The sequence below is a fragment of the Lytechinus variegatus genome, chromosome 8 (assembly GCF_018143015.1).
Source record: "Lytechinus variegatus isolate NC3 chromosome 8, Lvar_3.0, whole genome shotgun sequence".
Lineage (NCBI taxonomy): Eukaryota > Metazoa > Echinodermata > Echinoidea > Temnopleuroida > Toxopneustidae > Lytechinus > Lytechinus variegatus.
In genome coordinates this window covers 28,237,354-28,258,657 of record NC_054747.1, presented here as the reverse complement: position 1 = coordinate 28,258,657, position 21,304 = coordinate 28,237,354, and the positions used below count along the sequence as shown (strand labels likewise).

Genomic DNA, 21,304 nt, shown 5'->3' with positions numbered 1-21,304 from the left:
CCTTATACCCCGTTAGGAACCGAATACACCAATACGACACTTACACACGGATACGACCCTTATACACCGATACGACCCTTATACCCGATTATGAACCGAATATACCAATACGACCCTTATACACGGATACGACTCTTATACACCAATACGACCCTTATACCCGATTATGAACCGAATACACCAATACTACCTTTTTACACCAATACACGTATATACCCTAAAAAGCTATACGCAATGAAATTTCCATATGCATGTCTCCCTCCTCCTACACCCTCTCTCTCTCGCCTTCTCTCTCTCTCTCCCTCTCTGTCACCCCCCCCCCCCCTCTCTCTGCTCGTCAACTGTTAAAATTCAATGTATTTCTTTGACAGTGGCTTCTATTCATGTCGTACATAGAATTGGTGTTTCTCGTCCATTCTTGTTAACCTTCATAATACTATGCGGGCATGACAGGTACATCCACACGATGTCTTCATTTGCTTTGAAATGTGAAATGAGTTGCCCATCAAGGAAATGTCACCAAACTTTACTTACACTTTAAATAACTGTAGACGCAAGGCGACAGCGTTATAAGAATTACTTTTAACTTAATATATAATCCTCCCGCGATTATTCATACTTCTGTTTATCATGTTTATTGAGATATAAATGCACGTTTTAAGGCCAAGTGTTTGTTAATTAGGCTGACTCGAATGATACAACAGTTAAACCGTTGGCAGTATATATACACAAGTATTCAAGAATCTTGAAACCATTTTAATCAAGGATTTGTCATCAACTGATCTGCAATGGATGATCTTCAATTGGACTTGCTTGCAGGCAATAATTCAGCATCAAATGGTGTATGCCAGTACGACACACACAGCGGCATTAATAAAACTAACAAATTGCTGATTGGATTTTCCATACGATTATATTAACTTTAGGAATGCCAGGCAACGCCGTCATCATTCGCGTTTATACCTGGAAGAAATGGAAAACAAGCACGGACATCCTCATTACTGGCCAAGCGGTAGTCGACTTGGTCGCCAGCACATCCACACCTGCATGCATTTTTCTGCTGAGAGTTCTAGAGTTCAATGCCGATCTCATGTGTCGCATGGTAGCTCTTGGTTTGTTCTTGGGAGAAGTTTACGCTCTTGCTTCGATCTTGCTCACCTTGGCAATAAGTATCGACCGCTACATGGCTGTCTGTCGTCGATATAGACGTCGGATCACGGTACGAGCGTCGGGTTTCATGGTAGCGGTGTGTTTTTTGGTCGGCATCGTCACGAATATCCCATTCGTCACATTCCGTATAGTCCGAGACATAAATTCCTACGGAAGCATCACGTGCGTATCATCGGCACCGAATAAAGTGACTCTCTCATTCCTTGTTTTGTACCTGGGCCTATTTTTCCTTTCTTTTGCAACAGTTTCTGTGATGTGCGGTCTCGTGTACCACTCATTGCGGAAGAGGGCTAAGATTCACGCCGACCTGATCAACAATGGACATGGTCTTCCTACGGTCAGTCAAGATGGAGGTATTTGGTACTACTTCGACAGGAAGTGAGACGGTAGCACCGGGCAGAGACGCTGATATCCTTGAAGAAGAAACTGTAATTAAAGATGCAAACACTCGAGATAACTCCCTTGTCTTTGATAGAAACGATCATTCTCTGACAAGTCCGGTAACTTCGTTTCCGAAATTACCAGACGAGGGCCACGGTGATGGTAAGAGACTTTCCTTAAATGCACGAGACACCAACCTTCTATCTTCCTCACCAATAGGTGTATCTTTACAGCTACCTATTCCTGTTGCTGCTCCACCAAAGTCAATCAAGAACAAAAACTTTTCTGATCATGGACGGAAAACTACTCGCATGCTTCTCATCATAACAGCTTTCCTCTTCGTAACGTGGACCCCTAAACTTATTATCCCTCCATTACCAACATTGTTTGAGTGTCGAGCCCCGATCGCCATCAACATTCTCCTAGATCTCGTGCTTCTCAACCACATGGTTAACTTTTTCGTGTATTATCTTGTCAACAACAGTTTCAGAAATGATGTTAAGGAATCTTTTAGATTTTGTAGATTTGCTAAATAATTTTGGCAATGAATCAAGTTACGCCAGCCATGAAAATACTTTTGTAATTATTCAGAAAGGAATCTGGAGGTAATCCTATTCAACCTGACGACTCTAGTCTCGGAATTCTCCTTCAACAACTTCATTTAGGAGACTAGCAATTGCGAGAAAATGAACAATATCTTTTGATTGTGTTGACATGTGTTTTAAATGTGTGTTTTGTTGGTGTTGCATAAAGCTAATCGTAAAGTTACATAGGACGTTACACACGACTCGTTTTAATTATGAACTCATCTGCAATAAAAATACAAAGAATCAATTAAAAAAAGGTTGAAAGTTTGTCCGCCGGTTAATTGAACTCGGTCTCGCCTAACCGCTGGACTGCCTCCGTGGTCTAGTGAGGCCTGGTCACATCGCCCGAGCGTTGTTGGAGCGGTCGTGGAGCGGAGAGAAAAAAATCATCACCGCTCGCTACCGTTCACCACCGTTTAACCAAAGTTGGCCTCCGTTAAGGCAACGCCGAATACGCTCGGCCACCGCTGATGGTCCCTCCTACCGCTCCGAAAGTTTTGAGCTGCTCAAAATATTGCGAGCGGTGAGGAGCGGGCAATTTTCCGCTCCAGCAGTTTGACTACCGCTCTAACAACTCCCAGTCAAAGTTTGGCACCGGTAGACGAAAGTTCGTGGACGCTTGGGTCCGCTAGGCCAACCGCTGCTTCACCGGCCGGTGATTAAACGGTTCACAAACTTTGGTGGAGCGAATGTAAGCGTTTTCCGAGCGGACACGGGATCGCTGGAACGGTGCTGGGCGTTAAAGTAGCGATCCATTGCGGTAATGAACCTTGGTTTAGCGTTGGTGCGGAGGTGTCGGAGCGGTACCAGAATTTGGCTATAAATACGGGGAGAAATGAATAAGGAGCTCTATTCATTGGTCTCAATCACATATTAATTTTCACGAAAACCAAGGAGGAAATGTGGATCAAAGTCAGATTTCCAAACTATATATTTATATATATATATATATATATATACATGTCTATGTTATTTCTCCCCACGGCGTTTCTATTAAGTCTTCTTTGTTTCTACATTCCCGACCTTTCGTTTGAGGACGCGGACGCTAATTACAACGGTAGTTGATTTTGGAAGAGACTTTTTGGGCCCGTCGTAAAACTCTAGCCGGCAATGCAAATTGTGTGACATGAGATTTTTTTTTTCGTTTCGCATCTGCGACGGAAACGTTCAATATGCGTTTCGTGTGCAAAATTCTGGTTGCTACTATGGTAACAGCGATATATCCGATTGAGGACGACTTTCCAAAGCCACATTTGACTCCTCCTAGAGCTCGAGAGGCCGCCCGGGGGCCCACTTCCATTGATTAGTGGATACCAAGAGCAACCACGCGTAAAAGGGGACAGAGTGGGAAGTACATTACGTATAGACCTATGTAGCGTTATAAGGGTGTCAAAACGATGTTTAAAATGCTGAAAAAGGGATACTGACATATCCAATAATTGTAGGGTGTCACAATCCAAATACTAATTAAGAGATGCATTTTCATAATATGAAAAAGACTTACTTCCATTGTTTAGGGTGCTTTTCGAAACTCCATTGTCACGCCTGGTATCCACTTATCAATGGAAGTGGTCCCCCCGGAATTTGAATCTAATCCCCATTTCTGGGGAATGTAAAACATAATGCCCCTCACATCGTGTGCTCGAGGCATACCGTTTGTGTAGAAGGCGTACACAATAGAACAAAGAAACCCGTTAGCTCAAACCATGGACCCTATAGGGTCCGTGCTTAAACGTATTGTACATGTATATGCTGTGTACAGAAATGGTTTTGGCTAGAGAGGTTGATCTGACCCATGAAATCAATTGCCAGTGATCCACCAATAATCCACATTAAATGCAATATCGATTCGATGGACTGTAATGATCTATATCTAAGCGTTCATTCAGTAAGTTTTTCCTCATTCAATATGTACTCGATCTGTTTGAAAAACCACTTTCTTATCCATGTCATAATCTATTTTAGGTCCTGCATTTCGAATATCTCCAGCCATCAGTCATAATATACATGTATGCATAGTGCGGGTGTCGCGGGAAAGGATTTTGCACACGAAAAGCAGATCTGTAGGGCCTGTAACCCCCCTGTAACACAAAGTTTAGCATTGATCGTACAGCAGTTTTCTACGTTTGATTCTATTGACTATAATGTACAATCAATCTTAAAAATCAAGTGTATGATTAAGCGTTAACTTTTGTGTAAGGGGACCCCAATATTAGCGTCGGTGAAGATTGCGAAAGGTCCCAATTATGACGCCGACGCAGAACTCTTTAATTTATATAAATATATATATATTATTGATTTCGGGACATGATTGATTCATCAATATTACAATAACATAATGTCAAAGCTATTAGACATACTGAGGCTGCTACTCCAGTAAAAAAAATACAAATGATGTGAACATAAATTACAACTTAAAAAAAAATATATATTTAACAGAGAAATGGGCAGACCACTGAAAAGGGATGTCAATATCTTATTACCCCTTATACACTGGTTTCCAAATTTATCCAGGTGGCTCCAAACCCGCTATAAATGCATTCACGGTGTGAAATCTATGCCGGCACAGTCCCAGGATAAATTTCATGTACCCAAAGGCATTTACACTACAGCAAGTGATTTTCATTACCTCCGTATCAAAACACGTACGTGTAGGCTAGTAACTCCATGAGTGACCCTTCTCTGATATCGATATACTGGAAATATTTGACGGCGGGGAATCGAGCCCACGTCCTTTAGGCTTTAGAGAGAAAAAAAATGATAATTATAGCCACTAGACCACGACGCCCTCAAATTATAGTTAACATTTCACAAGGGGTTTCTCCCGGTGTTGTAGCGTTAATTGTGCCTTCACACTAGCCACCTTTCGCAAACCTCGGGGATGGTAACATTATATAGGTTCCCGTACCACAAGGATTAGCGGTCAATCGCTCACTCGATTTTCACAATAGATTGTACAATGTATACAATGGAATTGATTTTTTTTTAAAATTTCTTCAATCATTGCTAGGTTTTGTGTTACGGGCCCTAGATCTGCGTTTCGTGTGCAGAATTCTTTCATGCGACACCGTGCAAGCAATTAAAGTTGTGAAAATAGAAAATTCCGCGCTTTCATGTGCGTACCACTGCTCATCACAGCATGCACGCCTGATACCGGGACTGTAGCGGACGCCGGGCTGGGGACATCATGAGAAACACATAGTGCACATGGTTTATTTATGACATGGATAATGTAAGAAAGTGGTTTTCCAAACATATCGAGTACAAAATTAAGTGAGGAAAAAATTACTAAATTAAAGCTTAGCTTTTACATATCATTACAGACAATCGAATCGATATTGCATCTAACTTGGCTTATTTGTGGATCGCTGGCAATCAAATCCGTTAGTCATATTCACTTCTCCTGCTAAACCATTTCGTATGCGATATCTGCGCAGCAAATCTGTCTGAAAACGATCTTGATTTGTTTTTCGTTTCTTTGGCTGGTTCCTCATACACAATAGGAAGCCACCTCGCACACAATGTGAAGAACATATATGGGGGCATTATGTTTAACTCCCCCCCCCATTTCGGGCGAAATGGGGGGGGGGGGGGGGAAGGGGTTTATATTTCAAAGTCCTGGAGGGGGGGGGCTTCCATTGACCAGTGGGTACCAAGGCACGACAATGATGACCATGGGTTTTCGAAAAGCCCCCAATCAAGTTTTCCCACATATTCTGAAAATGCAGCCTTTACGAGTATAGGTGTAAGTAAACCTACGCTTAACAAGTGGAAATTTGACCGAAACAGGTAGCTTTCCGAACGAAATATTTACAACTCCCCCTCTATTTGAAGGTGATATCGCAGGCTGAGAATATTCATATCTAAATAAATAGAGTAAAATTTAAAGAACAAAATGCTGAAAATTTCATCAAAATCGGATGATAAATAATATAAAGTTATTTTAAAGTCTCTAGATGTTTTTTTAAAACGGTTATATGCACATCGTCATGAATATTAATTACGTGGGCTGATGATGTTTTTTTATGTTATTACATGAAATCATACATGTTTCACCTTTTTACTGTAGCGGTGTTTTTGGCCAGCTTGAAGAGGGTAATACAGACGGAGAGGATTAAATAGGACAGAAAGGTGACATGTCGGCAAGATATTAAGTAGTTAAGGAGTATATACACGTATGTAGGGCAAGTCTGTTCGATAAGCTATTGTAAGTTTTCTGTGACTTATTAAAATATTAATGGCATTGTAATCTTGGCAATGTCACATTAAGTTACATGATGTTTTCCCATAACACAAATCTAAGGCAAGATCAATATTTGAATAAAACGAGAAAAGGTAAATTATCTTGGGGAGAGCTTTTAAAATCATTAGTGACTGTCCATCATGTATATTTGTTAATTAGAAGTCTATATTTTTCCTCCATTAATCATCCATTTAATGACATTTAAGCCTTTATCTCCTTATTGTATTCTTCAAGTCATTGTCAGTTTTCATTATATCAAACAATTAAAATGTTCCATCAACATATCTAGCCTTTCCTTCAGTCTCCTCTATGCAATCATGTGTTTTATTTACCAAGACATCACATTTATAAACCAGCCCTCCCCTGGTTTTGATATTCATCACCCCTCTCTATAATGTGTTGTTGGTCATTTCAACCGAAAGAAAATGGCAAATCGTGAATGGAAAAGAATGAGATTTCAACCATTACACTAATACCCTAATACAACCTTATATACCAAGACGACCCTTATACCCCAATACGAATCTTATACACCAATACGAACCTTATACACCACTTTGACCTATATACATCAATACGAACCTTTTAAACCAATGCGTGGAGGGAAAGAGAAAATGGGAGGGGGATTATATACATATTCAAAGTCGTGAATTGTTTAGAATCTGTGAGATTTGTTGAATCCCTTATGATTATTTTTTTATAAACTGTCATATTAAATAAGTCATAGTAGTAACATTTTCCATATGCATCTCTCTATCATCCATACCCTCGTTTTCTCCATCTCCCTCTCTCTCTCTCTATCTCTATCTGTCTGGTCGTCAACTGTTAATTTTCCCAGTCTTTCTTTAATGGTTTCTTCCATTCATTCTGCGTATGTAATTAGTGTTTCCCGTCAATGCTTGTTCAGCTTCTTAATAGTCGGAGACATGGATGATACATCCACGCGATATTTGTATTTGCTTTGAAGTGAGTTGCCACCAAGAAAATGTCACTTACCCTTATTTTCACTTTAATCAACTGTAAAGACAAGACGACATATGTCTTTCAACATTACATACTGTATAGCCTTTCCCCGATTATTCATTCTTGTTCAATTGAGGCATAAATGCTCGTTTTATGTCACAGCGTTTGTTAGGCTAACTCGAATGCTACAACAGCTACACAGTTGGCAGTATAAATACATATTCGAGAATTTTAAAAACCATTTTACTCAAGAGTTGTCATCAACGGATTTGCAATGGATGAGTCTCAAGACTTGCTTGCAGCGTATAATACAGTATCAAATGATGCTTGCCAGTACGACACACAAACCAACATCAACAAAATTGCTGATTTGATTTTCCATATAATTGTATTAATCTTAGGAGTGCCAGGCAACGTCGTCATCACCCGTGCTTATACATGGAAGAAAAGGAAGACGAGCACGGATATCCTCATCATCGGCCAAGCGGTAGTCGACTTATTTGCTAGCACGTTCGCACCTGTAGGCAATGTTTTGCTGATAGTTCTGGAGCGGAACGCCGATCTTTTCTGTCGGATAGCAGCTCTCGGTTTGTTCTTAAAAGAAATGTACGCTCTTGCTTCGCTCTTGCTAACCTCTGCAATCAGTATCGATCGCTACATGGCTGTCTGTCGTCCATTACGACGTCGGATCACGGTACGAGCGTCGTGTTTCATCGTAGCAGTATGCATTCTTGTCTCCATCGTCACAAACATCCCATTTGTCACATTCAGTGAAATCAGAGACAAAACGCTCAACGGAAGCACCACGTGCGCATCATTGGTTCCGAGTTACGTGCATTTCTCTTTCGAGGTTTTACACCTTAGCTCGTTTTTCTTGTCCTTTGTAACAATATCTGTCATGTACGGCCTCGTATACCATTCTTTGCGGAAGAGGGCTAAGATTCATGCCGACCTCGTCAACAATAGACATGGTCTTCCTACGGTCAGTCAAGATGTAGGTATCCGTACTTTTTCGACAGGCCGTGCGACGGAACCACCAGGCAGAGACATTGACATCCTTGTCGAAGAAACCGTAATGAAACGTGCAAATACTCGAGACAACGCCCATGATGTCTTTGATAGAAACGACCATTCTCGGACAAGTACAGTAACACCGTTTCCGGAAATAGCCGACGAGGGCCACGATGATGGTGAGAGGTTTTTCTTGAATGCAAGAAACACTAACCTACTATCTTCCCCACCACTTGGTTTATCTTTACAGCAACCTATTCCTGTTGCTGCTCCACGAAAACCGATCAAGAACAAATACTATTCTGATCATGGACGGAAAACTACTCGCATGCTTCTCATCATAACAGCTTTCTTCTTCGTAACGTGGACCCCTAAACTTATCATCCCTCATTTACCAGGCCTAGGCCTATTGTTTGAGTGTGGAACCTCGATCGTCATCAACATTCTGCTAGATCTCGTGTTTCTCAACCACATCGTTAACTTCTTTGTGTATTATCTTGTCAACAATAGCTTCAGAAATGATGTTAAGGAATCTTTTAAATTTTACAGATTTGATGAATAATTTGGCAATGAATCAAGTAACGCAAGCCATGAAAATACTTTTGTAATTCAGAAAGGAATCATGATAGAATTTTTGTTAACCTGACGACTGTTGTCTCGAAATGCTCCTGCAACAACTCAGTTTAGGAGACTAGCAATCGCGAGAAAATGAATAATATCTTTTGAAAAACATGTTTTTAATTGGGATTGTGTGATATGTGTTTAAGATGTGTCTCTTGTTGTTGCATGAAGCTATTCGTAAACTTACATATGAATTTACACATGATTCTAGGTTTCTAACATTTCATCGGCGGTCACCGTACCGTCGTATCACACATAAGACGGTGAAATTCCATTTCAGAGAAAATTGACTTCACAGTTTACTATAATTTTTACACTTGGTTCTCCAGCCTTACAACATATTCATTACTATAAAAAAATACATGGTTGGAAAGACCAAGACAATTAATTGCTTGACAATGGTATCCTTATTTTTACACAAAACCTAGGATCATAGAAAATATCGCAAAAGAGCTCCGTGCTTGTAATTTCGGTTTGAGCGGATTAGATTTCCCCTGTACAAAAAAACGCCATAGGGAATACAACAACCCTGACCGAGATTTTAAATGCGCGCGGTCAGTGAAAACGTATATCGCTTTTCACGTGCATAGTCAATGCAGTGCAGATGGCCGATACGACAGTTTTGTTGACCGCGCGCACTGAAATCGCGATCAGTCAAAACGTCGTATCGCTCTGCTACAGTACACGTTTCCAATGGGATTTGTGCATTTTATAAAAAAATTTGTATATATCTCAGACACTAAAATATATTGCTGCCTAGAAATAAAATCATAAACAGAATAGGACTTGTACATTTATTTTCTGCAAAAATCTCAAAATCGATTTTTGAAAAAAGAAAAAAAAATGACTGATACGACGCGTCGTATCAGTAAATAAAATCGTCGGCGTTCATCTGAGCTGTCGCTGTTGTGATATATCCAAAATCTATATTATTACTACGCGCAAGATGTGATGCGGTGCGAACGAATATTGGGAGAGCAATAAACATCTTAGCAACTCTCGAGGTGCTACTCTCGACTATTTATTATGTCTTCGACCGCTTAACGAGTCTGGATCATCCCTATATAATGATGACATAATGCTTCATGGTGGCAGCGGTCATGCTGTCGATGTTTTGGTCAATCCTTGGAACGGGAAAGTGAGCAATGTGTAAGTTTTATGGACGCTAGCTTAGGAGCATACATCGCTACGGTCGTTTACTCTCGACGTTAATTTTGGTTGAACGATCAACATTCGGATTCGGAACCTGCGATGCAGCGCAGATGATAGGAGTACCGGTACGGCAATATGTGTGAGATATATAAACGCTCGAGCGGCACACATTTATTGCTGGGTCGTTTGTTTTGCTACTGAATGGGTGAATATTCGGAGTTTTATGAACGCTTAGGAAGTTAGGGGTACACATTAGATCACCACTGTCATTGATAATGTTGTCGAGTGTCGACAGGACCGGGACCAGGAGTTCAGAACTGTTACTTGGCTGGGACAAAACAGAACAGTTGCTGGTGCGTTGCTAACGTGACCGGAAGGATCAAAACGGGTGACAGCGCCGCGCCGATCAACGATCGATCATCGCGATAGTACAAGGTTGTCAACGTGATCGTGATGAAGTTTTATACACTGAACTCGAACTTGAAGTTGAAATGAATGCAGAACATATCGTCAGAGAGAGAAAGAGATGAGAACTTAGATCAATCAACTGACATTGACGAACAGATCATATGGAAAATTTGAATTTTAAATCCTGAACTCAGTTCTACATTGGACTCAATCATAAATCACATTTTCATGCCATTTTATGTATCAATATCGTTGACGTTGCATTGTTCAATCGATACCAATTCTTGATGGCTGTTGACATTTTTGTTGTGATTATTTTTTTAAGGATGTTTTATTATATTCTCTCAAATCAACATACATACTTTGTACAAACTATTTGAAACATAATTATAAATTACACAATAAATCCATTACAATATAATTATACAACTTATACATCAAACTTCAAAAATACTAGAAGTTAATATACTAATGCGTTTCAGCAATTACAAAATGAAATATTAACAAAATATATGACATGATCAGAGAGAAAAAAGGATAAAAGAAAAAAGGATTATGATTTTTTTTTCTCAGCCCTTGTCATTCCCCCCCCCCCACCCTCCCTTGAACACCCCCATCCCCTATCCGGTGGAGAACTGGCTCTGGGCTCCAGTATATGGTCTAATATTTAAGTTTTCCCATTTACAGAAATGGATTGTAAGAGTCCCCCTCTTTGTTGCTAATTTCTTTTCTTCTCTTTGATCCCCCCCTAATACTATTTTTTATTTCAATCAATGAAGGAGGTTTTTTTAATTCTCGGTTTTTGTAAATAAGATATTTAACTAAAATCAAGACATGATTAATTAATTGATATTTACCTTTACTTTTCTCCTGCTTCCCGAAAAGAATTTCCCTGCCAACTAAATTTATCTATTTCAAAATTTAAACTTCTTGCACATAGATCCCAAAGTGATTTTGAAAATTCACAAGTATAAAATAAATGTTCATACGTTTCTTCTTCCCTTTCACAAAATTATTGTATGTTATGATCGATCCAATCAGATCCAATTGTGCTATGTTTATTGTCAATCAGTCTGATCTAGATTTCCAGAGATCTAAATGACCTACATTAGAATCTAACGCTACTAGAAGAACTCTTCAAAAAATGATGATAAGGTCCAAAACTGAACAGGACCAGGACCAGTTCTAGACTAGAGCGTTAAGTATGTTATAGCTGTTCAACGCTTTGTCTAAGCGTGACCACTAGGTTAGAAGGTTAAAAGTGAGACTGCAGAACCAGTGAAGGTTTATTCTAAGCCTAGATCTAGATATGTAGACTAATGGGTCTATAAATCAGAACCAGGACCGATTTGATGTTTCAATGTTTTCAAGCATGTTTTTTTGGCAAGAACTAGGCCAATTGTTAGGCCAATCGGCTAGGAAGAAACTAGACCTAGCCTAGATTAAATCTAGACTAGTCCAAGCTAGAATAGGGCTAAGTAATAGGACCAATCTGCAGGTCCAAGAGGCATTTAGAGAGCATTGTCTAAAAGCACATTTTATATTTGTTCTCTGAATATATTTCAGTTCCAGGTCTAAGTCAAGTCATATTGTATATGAATATGTGTTATTGTGATAGTTTTTGCAACTACATGATCGTTTTAATTGTACATTTAATTAATGTATATAATATGTGTAAATGTAAATTTTGCATGATTTTATATTGATGTAAAACATTCATGGTTACAGATCACATTACCTTGCATTTTGCTAATGTTAACAGTCAAACTACGCAATACATCTTCATATTTTGTTGGCCTTAATACAAAGCAATCATGGCCAGATTTCCAGAAATGAACTGGAGTGTCAGCAATGTAGCTAAAGAATTTAAACTGTTCAAACAGAGAACCGAGATACGTTTGTTAGATAATAACATAGAAGATCCTATGAAACAAGCAACTAAAATTAAGATAGCTCTAGGTAACAAAGGCCTCAGAAAGATAAATGCCTCAGGTCTATCTCCAGAGGAGCAAGATAAGCCTGATAAGTTGTGGAGCTTATTCGAGGATCAGCTGAAGGTCAAGTTGAACTTCAGAATACATCGCTTGGAACTTATGAGATACAAGCAGAGGTCAGATGAAACCATAGATGATTTTGTGAAAAGGTGTCGCACCAAGGCCAGGGAATGTGAATTCGGCCCGGAAGAGTTATGCGAACACCTAGTAGAGCTTGCCATAGCCTCCACACCTATTGAATCATTTCAGAAGGACTTGTTTGACAGACCAAAAGGCTTCAAGGTCGAGGATCTAGTCGATACAGGACGCAGGTACGAAGCGATCTTGGCAAGCAAGCACTGCTTGCAGACATTACAGAGCACCCAAGGTGATGCCATCCGGAAGGACTATGGGCATTGCAGAAATTGTGGACTCAGCCACCCCCCAAGACAATGTCCAGCCTACAGGGATACATGTCATGCTTGTTGGAAACTAGGAAACTGGTCAAAGATGTGTTCAAAGACAAAGGCGAGGAGTGCAAAGCCTCAACAGAGGAAGCATTAACAGGGACGACCACCACCAGACAGGATAATTTCCGGGGTCGCCAAGGAAGGCAGTCCAGATATCCAGAGTCAAAGCCGAAGGGTCATTTTCAAGACCGGCAAGGAAACCCCAAGTTTCAGCACTCGATCAAGGCACACTCAGCCGAACAAGACAAGCAGACAGCGAGTTGATGAACTGGACTTAGAGATCGAACAAGAACAAAATTGAGGAAAAAGAGTTGCACACGATAGAGATTCTGATCAACTCGATAGATTCCATGCAGACAGAAGCATTTGCTAGCCTAAAGGTTAAATCTCCACGTCGCAGAGGACAAGCCCGTCTTCGAGCAAAGATAGACACGGGAGCCGGCGGGAACATACTGCCACTGAGGACATTGAAGGAGCTTTATGGAAGCTAATGGAAAGAAATGCTCTCTCCCACTGATGCGCAATTGACAGCATACGGCGAAGCTCAACTTCCTTGTCTTGGTACAATAGTCATCTCAGGTCAATTCAAAGACTCACGATGGGATAAACAGACTTGGTATGTCGTAGACGTCAATGGTCCAATCATTGTTGGACTCCCAACATGCACAAAGCTTGGTATTGTCACCATCAATGAGATGCGAGAATCTGTGAGGGAGAAGACTGAACGACCCCGTATACAGTCAGTGCGGGACTTACAGGAAGCTTTCCCTGAGCAGTTTGACAAGATTGGAAATTTCAAGGGGACAGCAACGCTTCACCTTAAGGATGATGCTACTCCATCAATTGACCCGCCGAAAAAGTGCAGTGTGCACATGCAAGAGAAACTCAAACAAGAGTTGGATCAGATGGAAAGCAATGGCATCATCGGAAGAGTGGATCACCACACAGATTGGTGTAGCTCACTCACCACCGCCTTGAAAAAAGATGGTTCACTTAGAATTTGCCTGGATCCCCGAAAGCTGAACCAAAGTCTGAAGCGGTGCCCTCACAAAGTGCCGACACTTGAGGAACTCAATCCTGCGTTTTCTGAAGCCAAGTACTTCTCAAAGCTCAACGCCAAGGCAGGATATTGGTCCGTACATCTGGATGAAGCATCTCAAGAGCTTACAACATTCAGATCACCTTTCGGGAGACACTGTTTTCGCAGACTGCCTTTCGGACTTTCAGTAAGTCAAGACATCTTTCAGCAGAGGATGGACTCAATCATCGCACAGGTGCCAGGCTGTGTTGGAACTGCAGATGATGTTGCAGTCTTTGGCAAAACAGAACAAGAGCACGATGCTAATCTTTGGAAACTACTAGAGGTCGCACAGAAAGAAGGGCTTGTTTTTAACAGAGCAAAGTGTGTAATAAAGACACAGAGTATCAACTTCTTAGGATCGTTGTACACAAACCAAGGTATTCTACCTGATCCGAGTAAGCTGGAAGACGTCAAGGACATGCCTTCTCCACGAAGCAAGGATGAGCTGCAGAGGGCCATTGGCATGATGACATACCTTTCACCGTACATACCCAGATACTCAGAGAAAGCAGCAATCCTCCGAGAGCTTCTCAAGAAAGATGTGCCATTCTAGTGGCAAGATGACTACGAAGAGGTGTTCCAGTCCCTCAAGGCTGAAGTATTAAAGGGAGCTTGTCTCCAGTACTACAAAACTAATGCCCAGACAGTATTGGAGGTGGATCCATCAGGCAAGGGACTTGGAGCATGCCTACTTCAAGATGGAAAGCCTGTAGATTTTGCATCTAAGAGCCTCTCGGAAGCACAATCAAACTACTCAAACATTGAACGAGAGACACTCGCTTTGGTATTTGGCATCACACGTTTCCACACTTACTTGTTTGACAGCAGTTTCACTGTCCACACAGATCATAAACCGTTGGAAATCATTTGCCGCAAGCCCCTGAGGAGTGCCCCACCGAGGCTCCAGAGACTATTAGTCAAGATCCAAGGATATAACTGTAACGTGGTGTATCGTCCAGGTAGTCAGTTAGTCTTCCCAGATACACTTAGGAGACTTCCCAACCCAAAGAAGACGTACAAATCAATCTACATGTCGATGAAATGTTAACAATCCCTGATAGCGAAGATGATTTTTCTGTGTTCTCTGAGGACAAGCGAACACAATTACTAAAAGAAACTGCAGTTGAACTGGTAATGACCATGTTGGCCTGGATCATTAAAGACGGATGGCCGGATGAGTTCAGGCAGGTACCAAACTGCCTGAGAACCTTTTGGTCATAAAGAGACGAACTAGGCACCGTCAATGGTATTGTCTTCAAGGGACGACAAGTAGTCATACCCAAGGCACTCCAAGAAGACATCCTGAGACAACTGCATACCAGTCACATGGGTATTGAGAAGATCAGGCGGCTCGCAGAGATTATGTGTATTGGCCAGGAAATAACAAGGACATAGAAAACATTGTCAAACCTGCCAAGCATGTCAAGAGAATCCGGATCAATAGCAGAAAGAGCCACTCGAACCACATGAGGTTCCTTCAACTCCATGGACAAAGCTTGCTGCAGATCTGTTTCACGTAGATGGTACAGACTTTCTCCTCATCACTGACTACCACTCCAAATTTCCTGTAATCAGAAGGATGCACAGAACGACTAGCACTGCAGTCACTACAGTGATGAAAGAAGCGTTCAGCATGTTTATTGTACCTGCATGTAGGAGTTGTCTCGGACAACGGCCCTCAGTTCAGTGGCAAACCATTCCAAGAGATGTGTGCATAATGGAACATTAAGCACACAACTTCATCGCCACGATATCCTCGTTCGAATGATCTTGCGGAGAGAATGGTACGCATGGTGAAATCAATGATCAAGAAATGCAGACAAACAGGACAGGATCTCCTGGAAGCACTCTTGCATCTTCGTGCAACGCCGCAAGGAGACTTACCATCTCCTGCTGAACTAATGAACGGACGAAAAGTAAAACAACGCTCCCAGGCCGCAGCTACGGATATCCCCACAACGATATGCACGACCAAGTCCAACAAAGAAGGGAGAAAATGAAGCTTGACCACGACAAACATGCTGGTAAAGAACTACCCAAGGTCAGATAGTTAGGATGCTGGATATAAATGATAACACATGGATTCCAGCCACAGTGTCTCGAGTGTGTGAAGCACCAAGATCATACGAAGTCACCACTCCCAATGGAAGGACATTAAGACGAAACCGGTCACACCTCAGACAGATATTCACAAGCCAGCCAATAAGTGACACCTCGTCAGCTAGTCTTGATCCACTGAGACTAGACCTTGAGGATGAAGAGGCAAAAGAAACCGGTAACCAAACATCACACACACACATTTCAGACAGAACTCCAAACTCTCAGTCTGATAGACATACATACACCACACGGTATGGTCGCCAAATCCAGTTCGCTACAGAAGTTACACACATTAGAAAATAAATAACCAAAAAAAATCAAATAAAACAAAATATGCACAGTTAAGAAATAATTAATTAAATTAATTTAGATCAAATATTTTCTCTAAGAATTGATTAAGTTTGTGATGAGAAGGCTGAATGTTGAAATGGTTAAGTGCATGGTTTTAATGTTAGGTTTTGTTTTTAAATACATACAATTGAAGTTAATATTCAATAATTGATTAGCATTTGAGAGAAATTGACAAATGTACAAGGAAAACAAAAGTCATTTTTGATCATTTATTTAGATTTCAACATAGCAAAGCATTTGCATTAGCATGGAACTCAAAATGATTATTGCACATTACAATCATCATAGTATGTTTACAGAGATGCATTTCTAGTAATGTGCAAAGTGTTACTCAAAATTTTCAATTTTATATTGGAAAATAAGTTCAATCTTAGAAATTGATAGATGATACTACATGTTCAAACTTGTTAAACCAACAGCAAAAGTTGTTAGGAAATACTTAATGTTAGTGTTTATAAAAACTGTTCAATGGTTTTAGGCATCATTGTTGATACAGGAGTTTAATTTTGAGGATGCACCTTGTTAGTGTTGTAGAAATCATTTTGGTCATACCTTTGTTAAAAGGAGGGGGATGTTGTGATATATCCAAGATCTATATCATTACTACGCGCAAGATGTGATGCGGCGCGAACGAATATTGGGAGAGCAATAAACATCATGGCTACGAGTTGCTAAGACTGATTGTACTCTCGACTATTTATTATGTTTTCGACCTTTTAACGGGTCTGGATCATCCCTATATAATGAGGACATAATACTTCAGTCGCGACGGTTCGGATGAACGCCGACAAATTTATTTAGTGCTACGTCAATTACATAGGCATCGCATTTCAATATATCATAGCGCAAGAAAGGGGAACTAGTCATGCAAATGCCGGCATCCGACTACTCATTGTTCATTAAATCATCTGCACAAAAAGACAAAAAATCTATAAAAAAAAAGTAAAAAAAATGTCTGCCTGTTAATTGAACTCTGTCTCGCCTAACTGCTGGACCGCCTCTGTGGTCTAGTGGTTAAGGCATTTGCATTCAGAGCCAGGGACCCGGGTACCATTCCCAGGGAAGGCACGCTTTCAACCTTTGATTCTCAAGAGATGAAGGAAAGGTATTCCTCAACGAAAATCTAGCCCCAGCTAAGAAGTCTCACCTAAATAAGGCGAATGACGAGAGAAAGAAGGTGAGATACAAGTTCTTATGGTCGCTGATGTGGTTTACGGTACACCATGTGAAGTGTTGGTGTGCTTGCTCAGTTGGTAGAGCGTCCATTTCACAACCGGGAGGTCGGGGGTTCAAACCCCGGCCGCGTCAGACCAAAATACGTTAAAGGATGGGCGTTGCTGCTACCCTGTTTGGCGTTCAACGATAAAAGGGATAGAGCCTCGTCGAGCCACGATCAATTGGACAAAGCCAATTTCGGAGTATTTCATTTCATGTCTATTTCGAACAATAAATTATGGATTTTTTTAGAAACAGTTGATAGAAGAAGAAAAAGAAATAGATAGGCGAGAAAGTGGAGAGTTGAGAGTAGAGTGTCATTTTCTTTAACATAGTCCTGAAAAGGACTATAAACCAGAAGAGATTGATGAATTAAAACAAAGAGCTTGAGTAGTAAGACGGATGAGGAGATGCTGGCTTGAGTCGGCGAGTAGAGATGATGAAGCAGTTGAGACTCGACGTCGAGTCTCTACTGCTTCTACTCATCATAGAAATCAAAGTTCTATGTTTTTCTCTCCTACGAACACACAGGAGATAATTAAAATTATATCTAGCCTAACATTGAATAAAAGTGCAGGATTTGATAGTTGAAAACAACCTTCTACAGAAAACTATGAATGATATATTTGACCCTCTTATTTATATATTCAATTTGTCATTGTTATCGGGAAATATTCCACAATAAAAATAAAAATTTCTAAGATAATACCAGTCTTCAAAAAGGGTAATAGTTCTTTGGCAAGTAACTACCCATTTCATTGCTTACAAACTTTCTAAAACTCTTAAAACGAGCCATATGTTTTTTTAAGCACAACATCCTATCCGATACTCAATTTGTTTCCGGGAAAATAGTTAGTCTGCTGGGCAAACCCCTTCACTCGAAATAAGGGTCTGAATGTGCAGCCTATTCATGCCTTTTGTACTGAAGGCCCTCTCAGTTTTGTATGTGCTAGTCTTTGCGTGGAGGCACACTTGTTGATCAAAGTTCCAATGAGGGTCTGTGCCTGCAGACTAGAAAAGAGTAGCACCTCCCATGCAACACTATCTTTAGTTCAAACAGTTGCCAAAGCTTTTGACAAGTCTTCGAATACACATTTGATACAGTTGATCATAAGTGAATCATAACATTCTCCTTCACTCTTAAAAATACCTAGTCAATTGACAAAAAGAAAAATCGTCAAAACATGATGTTATTTGACAAATTTTGAATTTGTCTAATAAATTTGTCATGCAAGCAGATTGCCTTGACAATTTTAATTCGTAATGAAAAGTGGTCTTATTTGACGAATTTTGATTTTGATTCGTCATGCTAAGAAATGAGTTTGCCATGCATGGAGATTGATTCGTAATGTACGACAAATATTTTGTCATGCACGAAAATTAGTTTGTCGTGTAGCATTGCACGGAAACCCACTGCATAACGAATCGTTCATGTCGCTGACAACAAAGTTGTCATGGCATGCACAAATTTAAATTTGTCATACAAATATTGACAGTTACACTAGAACTGTATAGACCTAACTGTTGCTAATGTTACTTAGAACTCTAGATTCTAGATAACTTAATGTGTGTGATCTGAAATGCAAGACTAACTTACATTCTAATTTATCTAAATCTAGAAATATAACGTTAGATGTAAAGGTAGAAAAAAATGAAGCTAGACTAGGCCTAACTGATACTCCGACGGCATAACGGGGACAGACTCAGAACATCAAAATGTTTTTTTTTTGCGTAGATCCAACGTTAGATCTAGATATAGTAGTCAGGGGCTTTAGCAAAATTTTGGGGACAGGATTTACGAAAGCGCCATTTTTTGCATGTGGGTCCCTGGTATCAAAAGCATTAATTCTAGATAGGGTGCCCTGAAATCGGTGAAGGGCACCCTATTTTAAAATGCTAATTTATGCAAATTTTATGCTAAAAACTCATAATTCACCATATCTCACTAAAAATAATTTTCAATTGCCCAATTTGTGTGTATTTGGGTTTTCTTTTGCTAAGCATTTAACTGCAGGTCGATTTTTTTATAAAAATTGGTGAGCATGAATCAATTTTTAAGGTTAATTTATGCAAATTATATGCAAATCACATGTAAAAACACATGTATTACCATATATCGACAAATAGAATTGTCAAAATCACAATTTTTTCCACATGTGTCACTGGTACCAAAAGCATTAATTCTTGATAGGATGCCTCAATATCAATGACTGGAATCCTTTTTCATAGGGCTAATTTATGCAAAATTATGCAACATCACACTATTCACCGTGAATTAATGTATATGTATAGTACAGACCTAAACTTTTCTATAGAAGCCTATTTCTTTTCTTTTTTTTCGGGGGGTGGGGGTATTTGGGATTTATTTTGACAGGGCAACAAATCTAGATTGATTTCTGTACAGCTCCTGAATAAGAATCAATTTTCAATGTTAATGCAAATTTATGCAAAATTTATGCAAATATGTGTAAAACTCATCAACTATCCTATTTTGAGGTTTTAAACCGAGGGACAAGCACAACACTATGCATATGAGACACTGTTACACAAATCATTCATTATGGTGACTTTCCATGCGACCAGAGGAGAGCATCATGTTTAAAATGCAAATTTATGCAAATTATAAATCCTGTGCTTACCCCTTTCACAATTAAAAAAAAACGAAATCATATGGAAAAGATAAACAGTATTTCATCTTTCTTTTCAAAGCAATTCAAGAGGTCAGATTTCTTTCCCAAGTAGAGTTTTCCCCTGTCAGAAAGAGGAGGATATATGGATGGTTCTCATGGCAGAAAAAGCTGTCCATGTCTCCCCCCTGACAACTATGTACATTTTTTTTTAGATCAGGGACACATAAGATTTGAGCAAAGAGACCTGATCCTCCTTCTTTTTCTGTCGTCCCTTGATTGATGGTGACTTTAATAATTCAGTGATTTTTCTTTATTGGCTTATGAATTGATCTCTATCTCTAAGACTAAGGTAACACCAAGACCAAATTCAAATCCCAATCAATTCTTTGTCATGAAGGATGTTTAACCATACAGTATACGGGCCTATCTATATGTTCTTGAATCCATTATGCGTCTCTGTGCAAAAAAATCCCTAATTATTTTTGATGAATCAAATCGACATGTTTTTCCTTTCTCAACTCCGGAAGGCTATCCGCTGGCATTCTTAGTGTTGCTGTCTAAAATGATCAAAGGGGGAATCATGAGATGAATTAAATATTTGCCCATCGGACATGTCGAAAATAAGGCGGTTTTCTGCTTTTCTCTGCTTTCTCAATTAAAAGCTTTAGTACGTACAACAAAGAGGGATTATACGAAAAATGGGAGTATAATGTTCCTAATGTTTTAATTGTTGGTCTGTTACTTAATGCGTTTCCACAAAACTCCACAATGCATCAATATCGAGACCAGATGATGTTTGAAGGTTTGCATGGAGGTTTGAGCAATTGCGGAAGAGGGTGAGGTAAGAGAAGGGGATAGAAATGGAGGTGAATTGGAAAGACAAGAAAGTGGATGTTTGAATAAATATTCTTTTCGAAATGAGCGTAGTCCTTAAAATGACCATGATGA

General features: G+C 39.9%; 1 protein-coding gene across 1 annotated transcript; it reads left to right on the top strand.

Annotated features, from left to right (window-relative positions):
- Positions 1-1,487: 1,487 nt before the first annotated feature.
- LOC121419626 (cholecystokinin receptor-like) lies at positions 1,488-8,917 on the top strand. The gene is made up of 2 exons (XM_041614083.1): positions 1,488-1,713; positions 7,746-8,917. The coding sequence occupies exons 1-2, from the start codon at positions 1,488-1,490 to the stop codon at positions 8,915-8,917; spliced, it is 1,398 nt and encodes a 465-aa protein (XP_041470017.1).
- Positions 8,918-21,304: the final 12,387 nt, after the last annotated feature.

Excerpts from the sequence above, each read along its gene's own strand:
- LOC121419626 (XM_041614083.1), top strand. The coding sequence starts at position 1,488 with ATGGACATGGTCTTCCTACGGTCAGTCAAGATGGAGGTATTTGGTACT. Across the intron at positions 1,714-7,745 it reads AGACGAGGGCCACGGTGATG|GAGTGCCAGGCAACGTCGTC; the intron begins GTAAGAGACTTT and ends TATTAATCTTAG.